At 42.0% G+C, this 22,589-nt stretch overlaps 1 protein-coding gene across 1 annotated transcript in view; it reads right to left on the reverse strand.

Annotated features, from left to right (window-relative positions):
- Positions 1-558: 558 nt before the first annotated feature.
- FRAS1 (Fraser extracellular matrix complex subunit 1) overlaps positions 559-22,589 on the reverse strand; it is a 424,264-nt gene continuing 402,233 nt past the window's right edge. The window contains exons 67-74 of the mRNA XM_030313622.1: positions 22,414-22,564; positions 20,706-20,813; positions 19,564-19,723; positions 15,406-15,522; positions 7,140-7,306; positions 4,065-4,270; positions 2,572-2,718; positions 559-1,211 (exon numbers count right to left, since the gene is read on the reverse strand). Of these exons, the coding sequence (XP_030169482.1) occupies positions 618-1,211; positions 2,572-2,718; positions 4,065-4,270; positions 7,140-7,306; positions 15,406-15,522; positions 19,564-19,723; positions 20,706-20,813; positions 22,414-22,564 (1,650 nt within the window). The 3' untranslated portion in view covers positions 559-617. The remainder of the gene's footprint in view (positions 1,212-2,571; positions 2,719-4,064; positions 4,271-7,139; positions 7,307-15,405; positions 15,523-19,563; positions 19,724-20,705; positions 20,814-22,413; positions 22,565-22,589) is intronic.

The following is a 22,589-nucleotide window of genomic DNA, read 5'->3' on the forward strand; positions in this document are numbered from 1 at the left end:
CTTGAAACCCCCAGATGAAAAGGCTCTGAACTTGCAAAGGACAGTTAGAGGCCATGGAGTGCAAGCTGTCAAGCAGACACAATGAGCAAATATATAGGTTGTGCTGATTAGCAGAATTTTGAATGGAATCTGAGTGTCAGCAATCCAAACTCTGCTGTCCACAGGCCCAGGAAAAGCCCAAGTAGAAGAAAGCTGGAGGTGGGGGAGGAAACCAATGGCCCTGAACATCCTGTTCCCTGCCCCTCTGGAGATCTGCCACCATACATTTCCCAGTCTGCTGAATTCCATCAGCTAGGTGAATAGTCTACACCCTGCCCCATACGGAGATACTTGCTTTCTAAGACCAGCCTTACGGAAGAAGCAGTCTGTAGCCGCTGACACTATTAAAAGCTGCCACCAAAAGAAGGCTGCTCCAAAACTCTGGGGTCTCGTGGTTCTTTGTTTAATGAGGTAGCTCAGTTGTGAGTTGATGCGTGTGATGTATGCCTCCTGCCAGTCAAAGCTATAGTTTTCCCTTTTTAATCTGCAAGATTATAAAAATACCAGTATTTCCCCTCCCCCCTCCCCCATTTTATAAAAATGATTTTAGAAAAAAAAATACACATTGGTCTCCCCCATTACACTTCTGTTCCATCTTGCAAATTGTTGTGAACTCTGACTTCCAGATTCAATTTTTTTACTTTAGCACCTTTGAGTGCATAAGCCCCCTCAGTTTCACTCAGTAGGTTGACATTCCGCACGGTGCAGTAGTGTCTGTTCACGTTCTTCTCCACCCTGTCCGAGCTCCTCTTAGACACATCCACTTTGGTGTTCAGAGGGTATTCCTCCAAAATGTCCTCTGTGGGCAGTTTCTTTCTCTGCTTCTGGCATTTCCTGGTGATGAAACAAGCCACTAGAAACACCAGAAGTAGAAGCATGATAGCGGCCAGGGCACTGCCGATAGATGCCCCAGTTTGGGAAAGAGAAGCAGCTATCACCGGCTCGTGCATCTCAAGATTCAGGGACTTCATGTTGGTGCCATTCTTGACTTGGTCCCCTTCATTGTCATAGATGAGGGAATCGTCAAGGGTCAGACGGCCACTAGGGTCCACCAGGTCCCTCCGGTTGCGCCTCAGAGGGGCTGTGAGAGAGCGCTGGACCCGGGGTCCTGCCATGGTGTCAGGGCCAATGATGTAGATCACCTGGAGATACCACTGGTGTCCTGCTTCCACCTGCAGGAGGAGGGAAACAGAGACACAAACTGAACATGTCACTGCTGCCCACAGACCACTTCTTCACAAAGAAAATGGAAAGGGGCGCCTGGGTGGCTCAGCCCCTTAAACATCCAACTTTGGGTTTCGGCTCAAGTCATGATCTCATGGTTTGTGAGTTTGAGCCCCTCAATGGGGTTTGCACTGATGGTGCAGAGCCTGCTTGGAATTCTCTCTCTCTCTGCCCCTCCCCAACTCGTGTGTGCTCTCTCTCCCAATAAATAAATAAACAAACAAATAAATAAACAAAATTAAAAAAAAGAAAGGATATGGAAAGACAATTGCCATCACAAGCCTTAATAAATGGTTTCAAGAAAAGCATTAGCAATGATTGGCGTCTACTAATCAAGAATTGAACCAAATATTACAGGTTCCATTTTGCTTCCAATTTAGGGTGATCGTGGGCCAGCTATTCACATTCCCTTCTGTTTCCCTGTGTATGGAACAGCCCTAAGCATTTATTTTTTATGGCCTTTTTAGCTAAATACTTATGATTTGTTAGTCTTTACTGATTGCAGTGAAGTAATAGTATTAAGAGCCATATTCATTCCCAGTGAACTTCAATAGCTTGTTATGCTAACTTACTATTTATTGATGAACTTTAGTTAAGATAGAGTCGTTCAACAAATATCTGCTAAACACCTACTCTGTGCAAAATATGCAGATACATGACAAAAATTTCCTAAATCTGAACACTTCCTGGATCATCCCCTGAACGGTTAAGTCACCGTGCATTTTACTGCCATATCATCCGTCCCCATTGAAAGCCTCCATGGTTTTGAACTAACCTCTAAAGAGTGGCAATAGTTCTGAAATCCAAGGTCATAGATTACTACTATTTAGAGATAGGAAAAAGTGGAATTTTATCTTGTAAGTTTATGTTTATTACTGGGATTGAGAGTATTTTTGCTTATCAAATACTAGTACTTCTTGCCATTCTAAATCGCTGTACTGTATGTATAATTTTGTTAAACACTTTCCACATGCCTGTGAAGATCAGCTGGTGTGGCATACAGCCAAAAAGGCGATAGAAAAGAATTTAGGAAAAACTGGAGTACCATATGCACCCCTGACGCATACACTGACAAGTGACAACATGCAAATTAAAGAATTTATTATTGCTGCAGTCTATTGGGATAGGTGGTGAAAATAGGTCTATTGGGATAGGTTTGGGGTGAATGATAAGCTTAACACCAAAAAAAAAGACCCACCAGCAAGAACACTATAAAGAGCCTAACAGTCCAGAGATAATAGCACCTTCCTTTTCACAACTTTTACAGTGGCCTTGGTCCTATGCTTCTACGTTTCTCAGCACACTCACCTTATAGAGTGCATCCACTTTCAGAGTAAATCCATCCACACCCGGCATGCTACTGACCACATGGAAATCAGGCAACTCGGAAGCAAAGTGGGCCTCAAAGGGCACATCATGGAAGTACTTATCAGTGACCTCAGGCTGATTGCGGTCCTAGAATTTCAGAAAAAAGAAACGCAAGGTTTAAAAAGATAAAAAGATAGAATCACTGAACTGGCAGGTGGCAGTCACTGGGAGGAGAAAAGTACTCTCCACTCCTGCCTTGGGTTGGGTCAGGAGGGCATGTGCTACAGAAGCCCTTTCCTTAAGTCAACCACTGCCCTCTTCAAGGAAGGACACTTGGTGGCTACTCAGATCTCAAAGCTCAAAGAGTGGGATAATCTAAACAAATAATTCTTAAACCATTTGGTCTCAGGACCCCTCACACACTTAAAACTCAAGGATACCAATGGGTACCTGAGCAACTCAGTTGGGTGAGTGTCTGACTCTTGTGTTTCATGAGTTTGAGTCCTGCAACAGGCTCTGTACTGGTAGCACAGAGCCTGCTTGGAATTCTCTGTCTCTCCTCTTTCTTGGCTCTTCTCCCACTTATGCGTTCTTGCTCTCTCCCTCGCTCTCTCCCCTTTTCTCAAAAATAGATAAATAAACTTAAAAAAACAAACAAACCAAGGACACTAAAGTCTTTTGTTCACATGGTTTGTATCTATCAATGTTTACTCTATTAAAATTAACACTGAAAAATTAGAAAATACTTACTAATTCATTTTAAAGTGGCAATGAAAAACCCATTGCATGTTAACATAAATAACATTTTTTTTTTAGGGAAAATACCTATAGTCACCACCATCTCCTCAAAAGAGACCTGGCATTGTTTTACATTTTTGCAAATCTCTGGAAAAGAACTAGATTCTCAAAACTTCTATATTGAATCAGCTGTAATATGTTACTTTGGCTGAAGTATATGAAGAAAATTTGGCCTCACACAGATATGTAGTTGGAAAAGGGAGTAATATTTTCATACCTTTTTCAGATAATTGTGGATATTCTGTTTTCATACTAAATCAAACTTGGTAATTAGTATTTTTAAAAGATTAGTTATAATGTGGAATTTGAAACCATATCAATAAACCTTTCATACTCTCTATATTCATGAGGGAATTAGTGTGAAGAAAAGCAGCCATCATCATATTATGAAAGTAGTTTTGACCTTGTGGATTCCCTGAAAGAGAATCAGGGATATTCAGAGTCTCTGGTCTGTACTTTGAGAAACACTGGCCTTGACTTTCCTTTTCTTGTGACATTAATAAAAGCCTGTCTTGTTACCCGCCATAACCATCACATTTGGTAATATGTATTAGCATTTAGCTGATCAGAGATAAACAACAATAATATGTATAGAGAGAATACCATCGAGAGTGGGGTTCTATCTGCTTAGGCAGAATTCATAGCTGAGGAAATCAACTCGAGTGTCAGCTATTGAACACAAATAGTTAGCATACCAACAGCAGAAATCTGTGTTTTAGGTGTTTGTTGGGCTGAATGCATCCATACTGCGGCCCCTCATTGTAGATTGTACCCGTGGGATCGAAGAAAGGCACATAGCCATCCTTGCCGGTACAAAGATAGACTTTTTCCAGCTGGAGTTTGTAAGCAGAATTAAGGTTTTGTTCTGGATTCCAAAGTACTCGGCCATAAAGGATTTGCCCTGGAAAGATTTGAGAGGCATTAATTAGGTCAGACTTTAAGAGGAAAGAGAAAGAAATGTCAAGGGTAGAAAGGATTTAACACACTCCCTCAGAGTCAAAAGTACATCTCTCTGAAGAGCTCTATGTTTCCAAGTGCCCCTGAAATATTCATTCATTTACAGCTTCTTTCATTCAACCAACATTAAGTAAGCATGTAAGGTGTATCAAGAACTGTTAGGCACAGGGGAAACAAAGGTGGGTGAGATACAGGTGAGAGGACAGAAATTAACCCTAACCAATTGCTAAAAGTAGCTAACATTTATCAGACTCATACGATTTGCTAGGTCTTGTACTAAGTTCTTCCCATATGAGAACTCACGTAGTGCTCACAACTTTAGAGATGAGAAAGTTGCAGCACTGAGTGGTTAAGGGACTTGTTGAAGGTCACAGAGCTAGTAAGTGGTGATGGTAGGATTCAAAGTGAAGGTATTTTGGTTCTAAAACCCACGTTATTAGCCACCACAATACTGTACTGTTATGAACCACAATAAAGGAAGGAACGTAATGTTATGTGAGCATATAGCCGAGCACAGAAATCTGCCTGGGGAGAGGTGTAGAAAGATTTAAAGAGGAAACAAACATGAGTATCCTAAAACATGAGTAGGCATTTGCCAGACAGCACATTTGAAGTAGGAGACTGGGGAGAGCGTTTGAGGCAAAAGAAAGTCCATGCACAAAATACTGAATGCTGGAAGGGCATGAGTCCTAGTAAAGTTCCTGTCTCCTTAGTGCCTGCTATGGCACCACATTCTTTACCTATACTATCTTATTTATTCCTCCCAAGAGCCCAAGAAATAGGTCCAGTTATTATCCACATTTTAAATACTGTGTCCAAGATTTTGTATCTGTGACAAGGGGGGGGGGGGATAAGAAATTGAGCACAAATCAGTCTGACTCCAAATGCTTGTCCAGATCATTTGCTATGTGGCACTGAGTAGGTCAGTGTGACTAGAGAGGAGGCTGTTCACAGGTTCTAGCAGGAGACACTCCTGGGATGATAGGCTAAGGATGCTGGAGAGGCTGGACTTTGGTGTGTAAGAAATAGGGAACACTGAAAGATTTTAAGCATGGGTGTAATATCAACACACTGGGGCTTCAGAAACATGGAGAATGGAGGAAAGACAAAGGGTCTAGAGTCACAGAGATTGGGAAGGGGGCTCTGTGAGAGATAGGTATCTATAACATAGCTGTGAATCAAGGGGATAAACTCAAGAAATGTCTTGGAGTCAGATTCCACTGATCTTAATGACAGACAGGAGGACAATCCTGAGGTTTTTGCCCTGGGCACCTGGAGTATGATGCAATCACTGTGGCAGTGGATGTGGCAGGAATATGTCTGGAGGAAGATAAGTCCAGTTCTAGACACTTCCAGGCATCTGAAAGACATTCATTTGAAGCACTTTGGTAGTTGCAGAGCCCCATGTGGAAATGTGGAAATGAAGTTCAGGAGAGATCAGGGAGAAGGTCGACTCTTAAGGAATGGCTGTGAAGTAGTAGATTGGAAGTTCAGAGCAAAGCGATGGGCCCAGCCATAGGGATGGTCAGAGGTAGCACTGGAGTGATGCCAGAAGGAACCAAGCATGGGACCTGGGGACAGCAACATGGATATGGCAGAGGATGAAGACCCAGGGCGGGAGAGTGAGAAGTGGTCAGAGAAGCAAGATGATGTCAAGGAGGGTGGTGCAAAGGAAACCCAACAGGGAAAAGTGTGAAAACCCACTAATTTGGTGTCATTGACAAAAGAGATGTCTGAGCTGTGGTAGGACAAACCCAGCTTGCAACAGATGGACAGAGAAGGGCCATAGAGACAGTGAGTGTTCACTCTTTGAAGAAGTTTCTCAGAGAAAAGAAAAGGAGAAAACAGCCTTAACTTTGAAGGGGAGTTAGGGTTGAGGGATGCTTTTTTCTCTCTTACAGGCAGAACTTGAATGTGTTTATAGGGTGAGAGAAAAAACTCAGATATGAGGAGAAGATTAAAAGTAAGAAAAAGGCAGAAGGGGTAATTGAGAGAAGAAAGGCAGATAATTGACTAATTCTTTTATTCAATCAATCAATGTTTATTGAGCACCTAGGCACTGATGGTATGGTGTGCACATTTGATATTTGATCACAACCTCTATTATCATGGAACTCACAGTCTAGTGGAAGAAATAGGCAACAAATAAGTAAAGAAATATGTGATATGTATTATAGAATATTAAAAATTGTGAGAAGTACTATCAAAAATGAATAATGTTCCGTGAAAGTGAAAACTATGGAGGCTTACGCTCAGTTGTCAGGTCTGAGAAGTTGTCAGGTCAGGGAAGGCCTCTTTGAGGAGGTTCATATTTAAGTAGAGAAGAGAAGAAGGAGCCAACCTTTTGAAACATCAAGAAAACCACATTTGAGGTGAGGAGGGAGCACAGGAATCATTTCCAGTAGAGAAAGCATGATGGAGAGAATGTAGACATTTACACCTTGAGGCTGGTACGTAGTAGGGGTCATGCTACGTACTTTCTCTGAGTAATTGAGAGATAGAGAGACTTACCCAAAGTCAAGACAGTGTGTTAGAATCAGGCTGGGAATTCCAGTCTTCTTACCACTCAGACCAGTGTTTTCCACAATTCTACCACCCTGCCAATCACTATAGCACCACATATGTAATCTTATTTTGAAACAGCATGAAAGAAGGATGTGGGTCTGTTCCTTGGTTAAACCTTGGCTGCCCTAAAACCAAGCCCAGGGGAATCTTCACGGGAGAGTTGCCTGGAAGCTAATGAGCAGAGACCTGTCCTAAAGCATCTCAAGTCTGATCAGAGTCTCTTTTTGTAGGTGAAGGAAACAACTTACCTTTTGAGAAGGCCCCTTTATAATCCATTTCTGCCAGGGACATATCAGATGTATTGGGATCCATTAGGAATACCTTCTCATTATTGCAGAGCTGAAATTCAGTATTGAGCGAGTACACAACTGGTACAGGGCGGTTGGTCTGCTGGAATGCAATGGGGATCAGGAATCTAAATGTGGGAGAAACAAGAGCTCCTTGAGAGCAGGGTCAACTTTGTAAACTTCGAGCTGCCCTCCCTTCCTACCCTTCTTACGTTTGTGAACAGAGCTTTGTTGCAGGTGCTAAATGATCACTGAATAAAGAGATGTGTGTCGGAGAGGAACTTTATTAGTTTGGGTCATTATGAGGTTAATCTGCTCTTTTGAGCAGAAATAATCTAATTCATCTTTAGAACTCTTTTGTACTCTCTGCTTTTCCTGGCGCTTTCATTCTGAAGGTCCCCAAGGTTGCTCTTTGATTGCTAAAGGACTCACTGCCATGGTGCTCTGCTTAGACTTCTCTGTCCCAGATCTTCATACTCTGAGACTTTGACTTTTTCAATTAGATCCAAACTTATTTATCCTTTGTCCCACTCTTTAAGACATTTCTAGGGGCGCCTGGGTGGCGCAGTCGGTTAAGCGTCCGACTTCAGCCAGGTCACGATCTCGCGGTCCGTGAGTTCGAGCCCCGCGTCAGGCTCTGGGCTGATGGCTCAGAGCCTGGAGCCTGCTTCCATTCTGTGTCTCCCCCTCTCTCTGCCCCTCCCCCGTTCATGCTCTGTCTCTCTCTGTCTCAAAAATAAATAAAACGTTAAAAAAAAAAAATTAAAAAAAAAAAAAAAGACATTTCTAGACAATACTGTCTTGCCTCACTCCTTACTTTAACCTCCCTGGCCTTCTTTCTTGGTCTTTTAAATCTGCTCTTTTCTTCTCAGCCTTTGGCAGGTAAGGGCTCCTCCAGCCAGACTGGCTTTCTTTAGGTCTCCTGATGTGTTCTCTACTCCAAATTTCCACTGCCTCGGGACTCACTGTTCAACAAATATTCACTGTGATTTTATTATAAGATAGACATTGTTCTACTAATGGGAATCCATCTGTGAACAAAGTAGAAAAATATATGCCCTCGGGGACATTACATTCCAATAGGAAGACAGTTAATAAAGTAAGTTCAAAAACATATAGTACATTAGAAGGAAGCAGGTGATGAAGAGAAACACTAGGCAGAGAAAAGAAATGCTAGGAAGAAGTTCAGCTGGGACTTTTAAATGTGGAGGGCATGGAAGGCCTCAGTGAGAGGAAAACTAGGAGGTTAGAGGTACCCTTACCTGAGATGGGAAGACTGTGGGAGGACTAGATTTGGTGGAGAAAGATAAGGGATTAAGCAACAGGCATGTTCAACTTGGGAGGCCTATGAGAGAGCCAGGTGGAGATGCTGAGCAGTCAATCTGATGCACAAGTCTGGATCTGAGAGGTAAGCCCTGGGCTGAAGGTGCTCCTTTGCATTTAAAACCTTAAGAATGAATGAATGAAACCACCACATGAAAACCGAGAAGGGGAGTACAGTGATTCCTCAGAAAGTTAAAGATAGAACTACCCTGTGACTCAGCAACTGCACTACAAGGTATTTAGCCAAAGGATACAAAAATACTGACTTCAAGGGGCACACGCACCCCAATGTATTTAGCAGCACTATCAATAATAGCCAAATTATAGAAAAAGCCCAAATGTCCATCGATTGATCAATGGATAAAGAAGATGTATATACATGATGGAATATTATACAGCCATCAAAAGAATGAAATTTTGCCATTTGCAGCAATGTGGATGGAGCTAGAGTATTATACTAAGCAAAATAAGTCAGAGAACATACGATTTCACTCATATGTGGAATTTAAGAAGAATAATAGATGAACATAGAGGAAGGGAAGGAAAAGTAAGATAAAAACAGAGAGAGGCAAACTCTAAGAGACTCTTAACTATAGAAAACAAACTGAGGGTTGCTGAAGGGGAAATAGGTGGGGGATGGGCCAAATGGGTGAGGGTTATTAAGGAGGGCACTTGTGATAAGCACTTGGTTGTACGTAAGTGATGAATCACTGAACTCTACTCCTGAGACCAATACTACACTATATGTTAACTCACTTGAATTAACATAAAATCTTGGAAAGAAAAAAAAAAGAAGAAAACAGAGAAGAGACAGGTCAGACATGACACTTAGGGCACTCAAATTCAAAAACAATAGAAAAGAGAAGGAACCAGCAGAGCAGATGGTGAGGAAAAGCCAGTGGGGTAGAAGGAAAACCTACAGAGCACGACAGTCCAGCTGAGTGAAGAAAGCGTCTCAAGGAGGAGACTGAACAACTGTTAAATGTTGTGAAGCCATCACAAAAATCAAGATAAGACTTAACCCCTGGTTCTAGTAAGACGCAGTCACTGGTGACCTTGATAAGATCAAGCTGGGTTAAGGGATGAGAGCAGAAGCCTCACTGCAGCAGGCTCCAGAGATAATGGAAGGTGACAAACCGGAAATTGTGAATCTAGGCAACTTGTAAGGGACAGCTTAACGTACAAGGAAGGAGAAAAATGGGTGGGGAGGGTGAAACGGGGTCAAGAAGGGACTTTTATTTGTTAGAGATGGGAAAAGTTACGTTTTCAATGCTGATTGGAATGATTCATAGAGAGAACTCCTCCTTTATAAGATCCTCTTTATAAAGTAGAGAGGATTTGGGTTCCAGTGCACAAGTGGAGCCGCTGGCTGTGAGCAGGAGCCAGGGCTGTTCCTGCATTCCGACAGGTGTGCATGTGTAGATGCGGGTCAGCAGATAGGACAGGAGGAGCTTGGGTGAGTTCTCTTCTGGTTTCTTCTGTTTCCTCCATGAAATAGGACACAAAATAATCAGCTGAGGGTGAGGACCGGGGAGATACAGCAATCTGAGTGGGAAGGAGAAGGAGTAAAATAGTTGAGAAGAATGGGAGAGTGAAGCCATTAGTTAGGGGACCGTTGTTTCCTGCTGGGAAGCCCTGAGGGTCCACCTGAGATTAGTGATAATGCATTTAAAGTTTACTGACTTTGATCTTGCTGCACATTCTGCTGGAACACTCCTCCTCTGTCTGCCTTTCTTTGCCGAATTAACTCCTAGTTATCCTCCAGATCTCAACTCAAACACCCCTGTCTCTAGGAAGCTCACACTCTTTCTCCTCCCTTCCAGGCTTGGTCAGACCCCTTATCATTTGTTCTCATCACACTGTGCACTTTTCTTTCCAAGTACTTATCATGGTTTGATATTTTATTTAAATGTGACTTTAAATGTACATCTGATCAAAGTCCATCTCACCCATTACAGGTTCCACTAGCGTCACAGCCCATATCTATCTGCTCGTTGTCATATCTTCAATGAAAGCCAAGCTTCTGACACATACATTTGTTAAAGAATGATGATGACTGATAATTTCAATGCTTTATGCTTCCAAGAGTCCATCTGACCATTCCTTACTTTTAATGGAAAGTGCTCCAGTGGGTAGATTTGAGAGGGTTGGGGTATAGGAGGAACTTGGAGTGTGGAGGCAACCCATACAAGCCAGGGCTGACCCTGCTTCAACAACTTTGATGTCACCATTAGTTGCACGGCAGCTCATTTAGCTGACTCAGGGAAGCAGGTTTTTCTTGTTAATACTGGGTGTTACCAGACTCCACATAGCGCCTGACACCTAAGACACTCAATAAATATTGACTGATTAAATAGAACAAATGATGGATTTGAGATGATGAAGATGATGAGGATTTATAAGGTTAGACGGTATTACAGACCTCACAAAAACAGGCATCACGTGAGACACAATTCTTTTGAATTAGGTCTGAATTCCCTGAGTCAGTCTTGATTATTTGTTGTGTTATGGTTCTACTGCATCCGTATGGAGCCACAGAGGTGATCAAAAGCCAGGTTATGCCCTATGGAAAGTCACCCTGGGAATAACAAGGACCCCACAAGTAACGATCTCCCTGATGCAAGGCAAAGATTTCCAACTCTGAAGCCTTAGAATACTGACTCAACAACACTCTTCCTTCTGTGGCCTCCCACACCCACACACACCAGTGGATGGAAATGGGTTGGTGCTTTCTTTGCTGCCTTTTGCCATTTTCAAACCTCTCTCCTCTTAAAAAAAAAAAAAAAAAAAAAATCCAGGACCTACCCTGGAGAAACTCTTCTTACACATGTACACTCAGAGACAAATAGAGTATTCCTCCTAATAGAATATGGAATTGTAAGTCAAATAGAATGGTCAAATAAATTGTGGAATATTCCCACAATGAATACCTTAAGGCAGTGAAAACCACACTACAGCTACATGAATCGACACAAATGTTGATATACTTATGAATCAGGAAATGATTCACTGAGCAAAAAAGAAAAGTTGCAGAGAGAATTTGTGCAGTATGACATTTTTATATCGCTCAAAAAAACACATGCAAAACCATGCAGAAGTAAAAAGGAGGTAAACCATAAACCAAAACAAGGAATGATAAATACAAACATCAGTCTAGTGGTTATCTTGGCCAAAAGGTGGAAGACAGAGCAAGTGGAAAGGGCACTAAGGGTATTTAAAAGGTACTGGTGGGGCACCTGGGGGGCTCAGTTGAGCATCCAACTATTAGTTTTGGCTCAGGTCATGATCTCATGTTTTGTGGCTTTGAGGCCCATGTTGGGCTCCATGCTCACAGCATAGAACCTGCTTAAGATCCTCTGTCTCGCTTTCTCTCTGCCTCTCCCCCACTCATGCTCGCACTCTCTCTCTCTCTCTCTCAAAATAAATAAATAAACTTAAAAAAAAATAAAAGGTACTGGTAATGTTCTATTTCTTTTTTTTCTTTACTCCAACTTTCACTGGTTATAAAATGGAAAGAATAGTGCCAATTGTCTGGGGGGCCACTGTGGTAAGAATTAACTCTTCAGAGCCTAGTACAGAGTCTCCTACATAGTCTGCACTCCATACATGATCTTTCATATCACCGGTAGTTGTTAGTACTCATTTTATCATGAGTAGCACAGCCTAAGAGATACTCATTTATTGTAATTGCAATTCATATTAGGTAATATTCTGTTTCTTGAGGTATTACATGTACACTATATATGGTCTTCTGACTATCTAAAATAATATTCCTATTTGGGCACCTGGGCAGCTCAGTTGGTTAAGTGTCTGACTTCGACACAGGTCATGATTTCACGGTTCATGAGTTCGAGCCCCCCATCAGCCTCGCTGCTGTCAGTGCAGAACCTGCTTCAGGTCCTCTGTCCCCCACCTCCTCTGTGCCCCTCCCCCACTTGTGCTCTTTCTCTCAAAAATAAATAAACATTAAATAAAGGAATGAATAAATAAATAATAAATAAATAAATAAGATAATAGCCATAATTTAAAATTTTTAATACATGAATAGAAATCTCCAGTATATCTTACCAGATCATTTGCCCTCGTTCTTCCTTATTTCAGCCAACCACTATTTTCCTGGTCACTTTCCCTCCCTCATTTAGCTGACTGTGGTGTTCCTACCATTAATCTTGATGATTTCAACATCCACATGGATGAATCACCTAATACCTTAACCCCTCAGTTCCTTAATATCTTTACCTCAAAGAGCTTGTTCTCCCCCCCAACCACAGCCACCTATGCTTCATGGTCCTACTATGCACCACCTCCAAGAATCTCATTGTCCAGCACCTCACTCTCTAACTACCACCTCCTAACTTCCCAGCTCACCCCTGCTACTACTCCTGTTCATTCATTCTCCAGTCACGGAGAACCTCCCTGACCACTTTTCCCAGCATACTGAGAAACTGGAACACTGACACACTCATGGTGGAAATGTACACACAATGTTACATATTACAAACACTTCAGAAAACAGTTTGGCAGTTTCTTAAAAAGTTAAGCATGCAGGGGGCGCCTGGGTGGCTCAGTCGGTTAAGCCGCTGACTTTGGCTCAGGTCATGATCTCACAGTTGGTGGGTTCAAACCCCACATCAGGCTCTGTGCTGACATCTTGGAGCCTGGAGCCTACTTCAGAATTTGTGTCTTCCTCGCTCTCTGCCCCTCCCCCACTTATGCTTTCTCTCTCAAAAATAAATAAACATTTTTTTAAAAATTCCAAAAAAAAAGTTAAGCATATATTCCCCATATGATCCAGCCATTTCATTCCTAAGTATTTACACAAGAAAACTGAAAGCATATGTCCATGTAAAGGTCTGTGTATATACATTCATAGCAGCTTTATTTATCATAGTCATCAACTGGAAACACCCCAAATGCCCACCAACTGATGAGCTGATAAACAAATTGTAGTATATCCACACCATGGACTACAATTCGGCAATTACAGGAATAAACTACTGATAATACACAACAAGAATGCATGAAAATAATCGCACTGTGTGAAAAAAGCCAGAGAAGAAGAATGCATACTGTATGATGCTATTTATATAAATTTCTAGAAAATGCAAACTAATCTGTAGTGACAGAAAGCAGATCAGTGGATGCCTGGACAAAGGGGTGGGCTGGGCTGGGGTGGGAGGGATGACCAAGGGGCATGAGGAAACTTTGAAGGAAATGGATATATTCACTATCTTAGTTCTGATGGTTTCATGGGTGTTGTAAAAATTTATCAGTTGGATGTACCATAAATATGCAGTTTATCTTATTGTCAATAATATGGCAATTTAACAATCACTCAACAGGCTCTCAGCACAGCCTGATCTGCTGCCATCTGTACAGACAGCACAGTTTCCCACTCTCTAAGATGGCTGCCTCACTTCCTCCTCTCTTCTCAAACCTCAGTGTTCCTCACTTCCATCCCATGCTTGGTTTCTCATTTTATGAAGAAAATGGATTTAATCAGATTCTACTTTTCATCCCTGCCCTCCCATTCTACCAATTTTCCCCTCGCCTATATCCACACACACCTGCATGCCTTCCTCTCTCTGTGAGTAAACATTCTGTGCTTTTAGCAAAGGTCAGCCCTTCCCCTCTCATCCCGGACCTATCCCCACCCTATTCAAGGGTTTGGCTCTGCAGATTTTCCCTTGTTCTGCTGCAACATTAAATTTCACCTAAAGACCAACTGGGTTACTTTCACCAGAGTACAAATATCCTGAAATATTTTCTACTCTAAAACACAAATAAGACCTCCTTTGACTTTGTTTCTAGCTACTGTCCCTTTCTGCTGATGTCCTTTATAATAAAACACCTTAGACACAGTTTACCCCTGTTGTCTCTACTTTCTCGTCGCCATCTCTTAAGCCCACTCCAACCAGACTTTAACCCCTCACTCCACTGACCCTGCCCTTTGTCAAGATCATCAACGACTTCTGAATCACCAAATCCAATGCCCAATTCTCAGTTTCTTAATCTGAACATCACATTCCAAATTATCTTCTCTTTATGATAATGTCAGATCCTGTCTTCAGCATCATCTGTCAGAAATGTTTTCTCTTCACTTTGCTCTGCTCCTGGGAAAATGGCACTCGACTATCCACTGTCTGAGAGCAGAGGTTACTTTTAGTCCTCTGCTATAATCTCCAGGCTGGACCAGAGCCAAGCACATGATAAAAGCCGAGTTAATACTGGTTGAATGAATGAATACATGGCACAATGCAGACAGTCTCAGGTCTGAGGTGAGTACAGGCTGATGTATAGTTGATTCTTGTTATTTGTGGTAAGTATGTTCTATAAAGTCACAGTGAACACTGAATTAGTGAATACTGAATCACTGCTCTTAGGGGAAATAGAGGGTAGAGTCCCTGCAGCCTCTGGTCACAACATTTTGATTGACCGACCAATACCAAACACTGTTTTATGCATGTTTCTGCTTAGAATACCTTACTTAATATGTTGCCCATTTGTTAATGTGGAACTGACAAACCTATGCCCAGTGAAGCCTATCCGACTTTCCCCGAGGCACATCACAGCCTACCTGTACTTAGAAACACCACATAGCACTTCAGCACTACGCTTGGGAGCCATTATAAACCGTGAAATCACCAAGAAAAAGCACACAAATTTGAAAACCATGGCACTATGTAGCCATGGAAAGGATACTTGTTTCTAGTACAAAAGCTGCAACAAGAAGGCCTTACTTGACCTGAGCCGGGAATGTGCGTGTCCAGTGACTCAACAATTTGCCACTCTGCATGTCCATGAATGACCATGAAGGCACCGCGAGAACGGACTTTGCAGATACAAATACATTTTAGCGAGGAGGTGGATTTACAAACAGTGAAGATCTCCTGCATTTCCCTACCTTTCTGGGGCATGTGCAGTGCAGGCCAAAGGCTTCTCCCCTGGATCAATCCATGGCTGTGTGGGCTGCACAGTGCATGGAATCAGGTGGATGGTGTACTCCCCCGAGTAGTCCTTCCTGGAAGCACACAGAGCAGACTGTGGTTAGAGGGGACATTTTATAGGTTATTTACTTACCCAGAAATACACTGACTTTTCAGACGGCATTTGTGCCCGGCATCCACAACCTTTACGAGCCTGCAAACACAATTTTCAGAAATCCGTCATGGATTGTTTTAACCATCAGGGTATTATCCAGAGGTGTTAAATGGTGCTATTTTCCTTTATCCTATTCAAGTCCTTTTCCTGAGAAAAGCTGAGAAAGGCGTATTGTTTGTAAAAACCTAAAAGGCCCAGTGAAGATAAAACAGAACCGGCCACTTCCTTCAGATTTCCACGAAACTTGTTTGGCAATTTCTGTTTGGCACTTCTAGTTGACAGACACCCTGTTCAACACATGCTCAACTGCTAAAGATGTTACTTATTAAGATGTGAACACGGCAGCTGCTGCTCTGACAGAAGTGGTGGCAAATGCCTCAGGGTTAAAGGACACCCCTCTCCAGAGAATGCCCCCACCCCCCCGGCCGCTAACGCAGCACTCAGTTTCCAGGCTCCTCTCCCAAACTCTAGAGGCTCAGCCCTTTGTGGAGCTGAAGAAAAATCTCTCTTCCCACAGGAGACTGAGGGCTGCCATTTTCCCTATATGTGGTGGATCACAGAATTCTGAAGGTTATGACACCAAGAACATGGAGCGTTTGTACCCTCACCTACTTCATTTCCTTCACTTGTCATGGAGTAGCAGCCCCAGCCCTGGCAGGTTGTCTGGAAGACAGCCAGGCAGCCAGAGACTTCAGGAAGATTCTTCAAGGAGTCTTGGGAGGCTGCCATCCCCTGAATGAAGAGTGCAGGGCTAGGAGCCTTAATTCTAACTACTGTGAGCGATCTGTGACAGTTCTCGCATTTGCTGTGTTTCTTTTTTGACCATTTCTTGTGTATTCATCTATTTATTCATAAACCGATAGCAAAGAAATAAATAAACAGGAGTTTTGGGACACATCCTGGGTCATTGTAGTGGAATGGCACAAGCTACAAACTGTGAGACAGTCTAAACCTGGCTTGGCATTGCCTCTGTATGACTTTTCACATGCCACACAAACTTACAGGGCTTGGTTTCTAAGCCCCTTCCTGTCTGACAGTCTATGCGTCTGCAGTTTTCCTACGTGATCCCTATCTTCCTCCAAGCTTAGACTTTATACACCATATTTGAATTACATGAAAATTGACATGTATAATGTGAATAGTAACCCATAATTAATAGAAATGCTTAGGCAGAACTGACCATGCCTGACCCTTGCTTTCAAACAGGACAGATCATGTTGCCCCTCTGCTCAAACCCTGCTGTGGCTCCCAATGCACTGGGGTAAAAGTCAAAATCCATGCACTGGTCTACAAGGCTCCACATGGTGGCCCTACCCCATCCCCTTACATTTTTGACCTTACTGCCTATCATCCTTCTCCTTGCTCACTCCAGTCCAGCCACACCAGCCTCCTTGCTATTCCCCAAGATGCTAGAAATGCTGTCAATTCAGGAACTCTGCCAGGAACTTCTTTCCCTGATAATTTGCATAGCGAATTCCCTCATCTCCTTCACGTATTTGTTCAAGTGTACATTCTTGATGAGGGCTACTTTGAAGATCTTAATTAAAATTACAATGTCCCCTTCCCCATCCTGATTCCCCTTACCCTGCTCTAAATCTTTTATTTTTCCATAGCACTCCCCACCTTCTGACATGCTCTACTATACTCATTTATTGACCTTTTTATGTCTTTTTACTTTACTGTAAGTGCTGTGTGCAAGGATCTTTAAATTGTTCACTGATGTATCCAAGTGCCTAGAACCTTCTGCAAAACACAGCAAATGCTCAATAAATATTTGTTGAACAAATGAATGCAGGATTTCATGGCCTCCCAAACCCACAGTCCTACTTTTCCCATCCCTAAATATGATTTAGGTCTGTTTCCTCACCATCCCTGTGTATATACCAAACACAGCCCTAGATGCAGGTCTTTAATTCTAAAGTTCCTCTCCTCTCCTTTCAAAAAATTAGACATTACTCATATTGAAACATGGAGCACGAGCTGTGACCCTCCTCCAGGAAGATTTGTACAGCTCCCTAACCCTCCCTGAACTGCTATAGTCTCAGTGTTCCTTACCTCTTACAGTACACATTGCACAGAATGCTGGATGGTGTTCCATACTTTGCCATTTATCCAAATATTTTTGTCTCCTTACCTCAAACTTAAACTCTTAAAGGATGTTTACTCAGGACCTACCATGTGGTAAAACCTGTAGCTCTGGGGATTCAAGATCAATCAGGTATGCCTTTACCCTTGGGGAGCTCACCAGCTAGTGGAAAATAGGATTCTACTTACAACATTTAATATAATGAACTGTGTTATGGTAGAAAATGGAACAAAGAGAGAATGGGAAGAGGATCTTCTAGCACTGGATGGAGAGTCGGCAAAGATGTCACAGAGAGTCGGCAAAGATGTCAGTATTTGAGAGTATTTGAGCTGGGGCTCAGAAGAGTTCAAGGTCTGCAAGAGGGAAAGAGTAGGAAGGGCAGAGGGAATGGAAGTGTAGTTGGGTTGGTGGGTTCAGGGGTTGATGAGATATTTAATGTGGTTGGGAGGTTGGGTTTGAGATGAGGCAGAAGGGAGGGTGTGGGCTCTGAATAAAGAATTTGGACTTCATCCAGCAGGCAGTGGGGAGTTAGCAGAGGATTTAAAGAGGACAGTTTCCATGTCTATAAATTAGGACAAAGTGTGTGCATAATCTCATGAGCTTGGGGAAAGCACAGCCTTTGAAGATTATTATATATTGATTTCAAAGGAAACATTATTTAAAAAAATACCTGATAGAAGACCAAAATTTCACAATTAATGACATCTTTTTGAAAATGATTCTTAAGATAATCTGCCACTTCTTAACTATAAAGATGGAACAAGAATTTCATCTTGTTTATAGATCTTAATTTCATGATCTATAAAATAAGGATAATAATATTCACGACAGACTCCCAGTTGCCTCATTATCTTTTTTATGGATAGTTTTTTATAATAGTTTTAATTATGTTTCTCCTATTCTTCCCCTTTACAAAAGAGATATTTTGCTGTATTTAACCAATTCCTATTCCACCTCTATCTTGGGTGTGGGAGAGAGATAAATCTTATTATTTATTTTATAGAACACTGGACATAAGGGTGACATCTAGACCTGATAGTCAGAGATCCTGGATTTTGAACGGGTTGTGGTGACTGAAGTTTCTTTATTATACTATGATTTTAATTTCCCAGCTTCTCTTGCAGGCAGATGTGTCATGTAATTAAATTCTAGCTATAGGATGTGAGTAGAAATTATATGCAGCCTTCTTGGTCTTGTCCTTGTAATAAGGGTAACCACTTCCTGGTTTATAGCAGAAGCTGATCTGACTTAATTTGTTTCTTTCTATTTTTGGAGGGTTATTTCTTTAAAAAAATTTTTTTTTCAACGTTTTTTATTTATTTTTGGGACAGAGAGAGACAGAGCATGAACGGGGGAGGCGCAGAGAGAGAGGGAGACACAGAATCGGAAACAGGCTCCAGGCTCCGAGCCATCAGCCCAGAGCCCGACGCGGGGCTCGAACTCACGGACCGCGAGATCATGACCTGGCTGAAGTCGGACGCTTAACCGACTGCGCCACCCAGGCGCCCTAAAAAATTTTTTTTTAATGTTTGTTTATTTTTGACAGAGAGAGAGAGAGAGACAGAGTGCGAGTGGGGAAGGGCAGAGAGAGAGGGAGACACAGAATCTGAAGCAGGCTCCAGGCTCTGAGCTGTCAGCACAGAGCCCAATGGGGGGTTCAAATTCATAAACTGTGAGATCATGACTTGAGCTGAAGTCAGACACTTAACCAACTGAGCCACCCAGGTGGCCCATGTTGGAGGGTTATTTCTATCCCCCCCACCTTAAAATAGAAATCCAACCTTTGGTGTGGGGGGGAAGCCCTATTTCCCAAGCTCCTGAAAGAGACTGAGACCATTTTAGATCTACCCTTGAACACTCCCATCCTGTATTTACCTGTTATAAGAGCTTGTGGCTCTCCAGAGTTGATACGGAGAATCAAAAGTCTGAGCACTCCATAGTAGCTGCAGGTCAAATTCAATTCCTCCTAGATGGTCTGGAGTCAGTATGAATGATTTCACATCAGGGAGGGTGTGATGCTCCATCACAAACTGTCCTATTTCAAGGGGAGACACACAAACTTATTTGTGAGTTTTATAGTACTTGAGGTGAATCCCCTACTAAAGCCTTAGTACTGAATGAATATACTTTTATCAAACAATGACAGTTATACCTACCTTCTAACCCTTTAGAATATATTTCACTCTGGCTGGACAGCATGGCATCTCACCCCAGTCTATCATCCTACTCATGATGGTCATTATGGTCATATATATTTATAAACAACACAAATGTACCTTGTAGAAATGGTGCCAAGTATATTCATAATAATAGGGGCCTTTATGGGACAATGTATGTCAAATAAACTTAGCTTTCAATTCCAAAGTACGTGTTTCTTAGAGGCAGAAAGTTCCTGGTAGTTTATAAATAGAAATATCAAATTCAGATTTTAAAAAACTACACTTAAAGCCACTCAAGTCCTCGGTGAAAGCAAACAATTTTAAACATCATAAAGGTTATTCAGCAGGACACTTCTACTCCTTCAAACTGTAGTCATCTATTGTCATGAATAAATAAAAGTAGAGAGACTTGTAGATTGAGAGACTGAAAAAATATAACAACTAGAATGTATGTGGATATTGATTAGATCCACTTTCCCTTTATATAAACAGATATAAAATAAATACAAAACAATATGAAAACAAATGGAAAAGACACTTGTAGGACAAGAAAGGAAATACGAATATAGACTAGCTATTATTGGATCAATCTTAAATATCTTGATGTAGTGATACTCTTGTGATGTGTAAGAGAATGTCTTTGTTCTCAGGAGAGGCTTCTAAAGTATCTAGAGTAACTTGACAAGAAGTCTGCAGCTTGTTTTCAAATGTGGTACATAAATATGGGTATGGGTGCATACACACATAGCAAAACATTAACAATTGTTGACTTGGTTTTTCATTGTTCTATTCCTTTACCTTTTGTCTGTGTTTGTAATGTTTCTTAATAAAAAATTGGAAAACCTGCACTGATATTACCTCTGAATTTGGCATGGGTCTTGAATTCAATGACGAGACGGCCATCTTCTCGGATATAGATTCTTATTATCTGAAGCCTTGCAGAGAGCACGCTGTCTGTCTGGATTCCTAGGCAGGCAATCATACATAAAACATCCAAGTTAGGGCATGGAGATCTCGCACATAGTATCCTATATGTGAGTTGTCCCAGAGACACCTCTAAGTAAGAGCTGCACAGTCATTTGAATGTAAGAAAAATGTACATATTCATAGCAACGTAGAATCTATTTAGACACATTTGCCAATTAAAACTGTATGACAGTTCATTCCACTGTTGTTGTTGTTGTTGTTATAGTTCCATTCTCTTTGACATAGTCTCTTCATACCTGAAAATGCCACCTGGACCAGAGTCAGGGCCCCAGCCCATGGCTCAAAACAACTGGCCTTTAAACTTCTATCAACTTGACAGCAGCATGCGGTTATAGTGCATCTGCTTCATACTGTTTGCTTTTCCTTATGGGGACACCTTTTTTTTTGTTTTAAGTTTATGTATTTATTTTGAGAGAGAGAGAAAGAGTGTGTGAGCAGGGAAGGCGCAGAGAGAGGGAGAGACAGAATCCCAAGCAGGCTCCGCGCTGTCAGCACAGAGCCAGATATGGGACTCAAACTCAGGAACCATGAGAGCATGAGCTGAGCAGAGATCAAGAGTCAGTTATTTAACCAACTGAGCCACCAAGGCGCTCTTACAAGGACACCTTTCATGACTCGACAGAACCATAAACCATGTCCTGGTGGCTACATTTAATATTAAATCCATGGAGGATTAAAGATTAGCATGTAGAAGGCCAGCCATATATGGTATGACATGAGTGAACTGTGTCTTTAATAAGAGTAACTACAATCATGATGTCCAATGAGTTCAGTATGAATCAAAACAAAAAGATGACCAAAGGATGGGGAAAATAACATTTAAAAAGAACCCCAAATCTCAAGAAATGATTTGACCCAGAGTGTGAAAACTTCCTGAAGTTATTTTCCTATGAGAAATATAAGACAAATGATTTGACTTGAAAGCACTGAACAGAAGAAAGGACTGTACTTTCCATTACTAGAGATGAGGTCCTATCTAAAGAAAACCCCTGTAGCTGGTTAGTATCTCTGTGCCAGATCGAGTAAATCACCTGTAGAGATGAGGTGAGGGAGAACGGGAGCAGCAGAAGGGGAGATAAATTTGGGGTATCGTGTGATAGCAGCAGGAAAAGGTGGCTTGGGGGAGATAAGGGTAAGGTGTGAACTCTTAGCTGAGGGGCTGTGGTTCCTGAAAATAACCATGTCCATGAATGCTGATACTAGAGGGCCTGCAGGGATGAAAAACTCAATTCACACCCAGAGTAGAGGATGGCAGGTGACAGGTCCTATACGGTCCATTAGGGGTTTAGAGGTGTCCTTCTGGAGTATAACCATGTTCATTTGCTCCTAGTTAAAAATGGTGTAATTCAAGGCATTTAAGGAGCAAAAGCGTCTTCGAATCAGATGCATTGAAATGGAAAAATATATCAAGAACAACCTGGCTCACTTTATTCATTTGGTCTAGAGTAGCAGCCCACTTGGACTGTATATAGGACAACGGGATGAAGAATGGAGCTCTTATTAAAAGGAACTACTCATTATTTTCTTTTAGTCTTACTTAAGCATACGGCAGGAGTAGTTAGGATGTAAATGGGCATACCTGTTCTCCAGAGAACAGTGTCATAGAAGAAGGAAAACTCCATCTCAGTGTGGTGCTCCAAAGAAGCCCAGCCCCTGGGGGCTGTCACATAGATGTAGGACACATAGAGAGGCACGTGCACGGTCAGGAACGACTGAGCAGAGTCTCTCACCTGCCAAGCAAAAGGTGTGCACACG

The sequence above is a fragment of the Lynx canadensis genome, chromosome B1 (assembly GCF_007474595.2).
Source record: "Lynx canadensis isolate LIC74 chromosome B1, mLynCan4.pri.v2, whole genome shotgun sequence".
Taxonomy (NCBI): Eukaryota; Metazoa; Chordata; class Mammalia; order Carnivora; family Felidae; genus Lynx; species Lynx canadensis.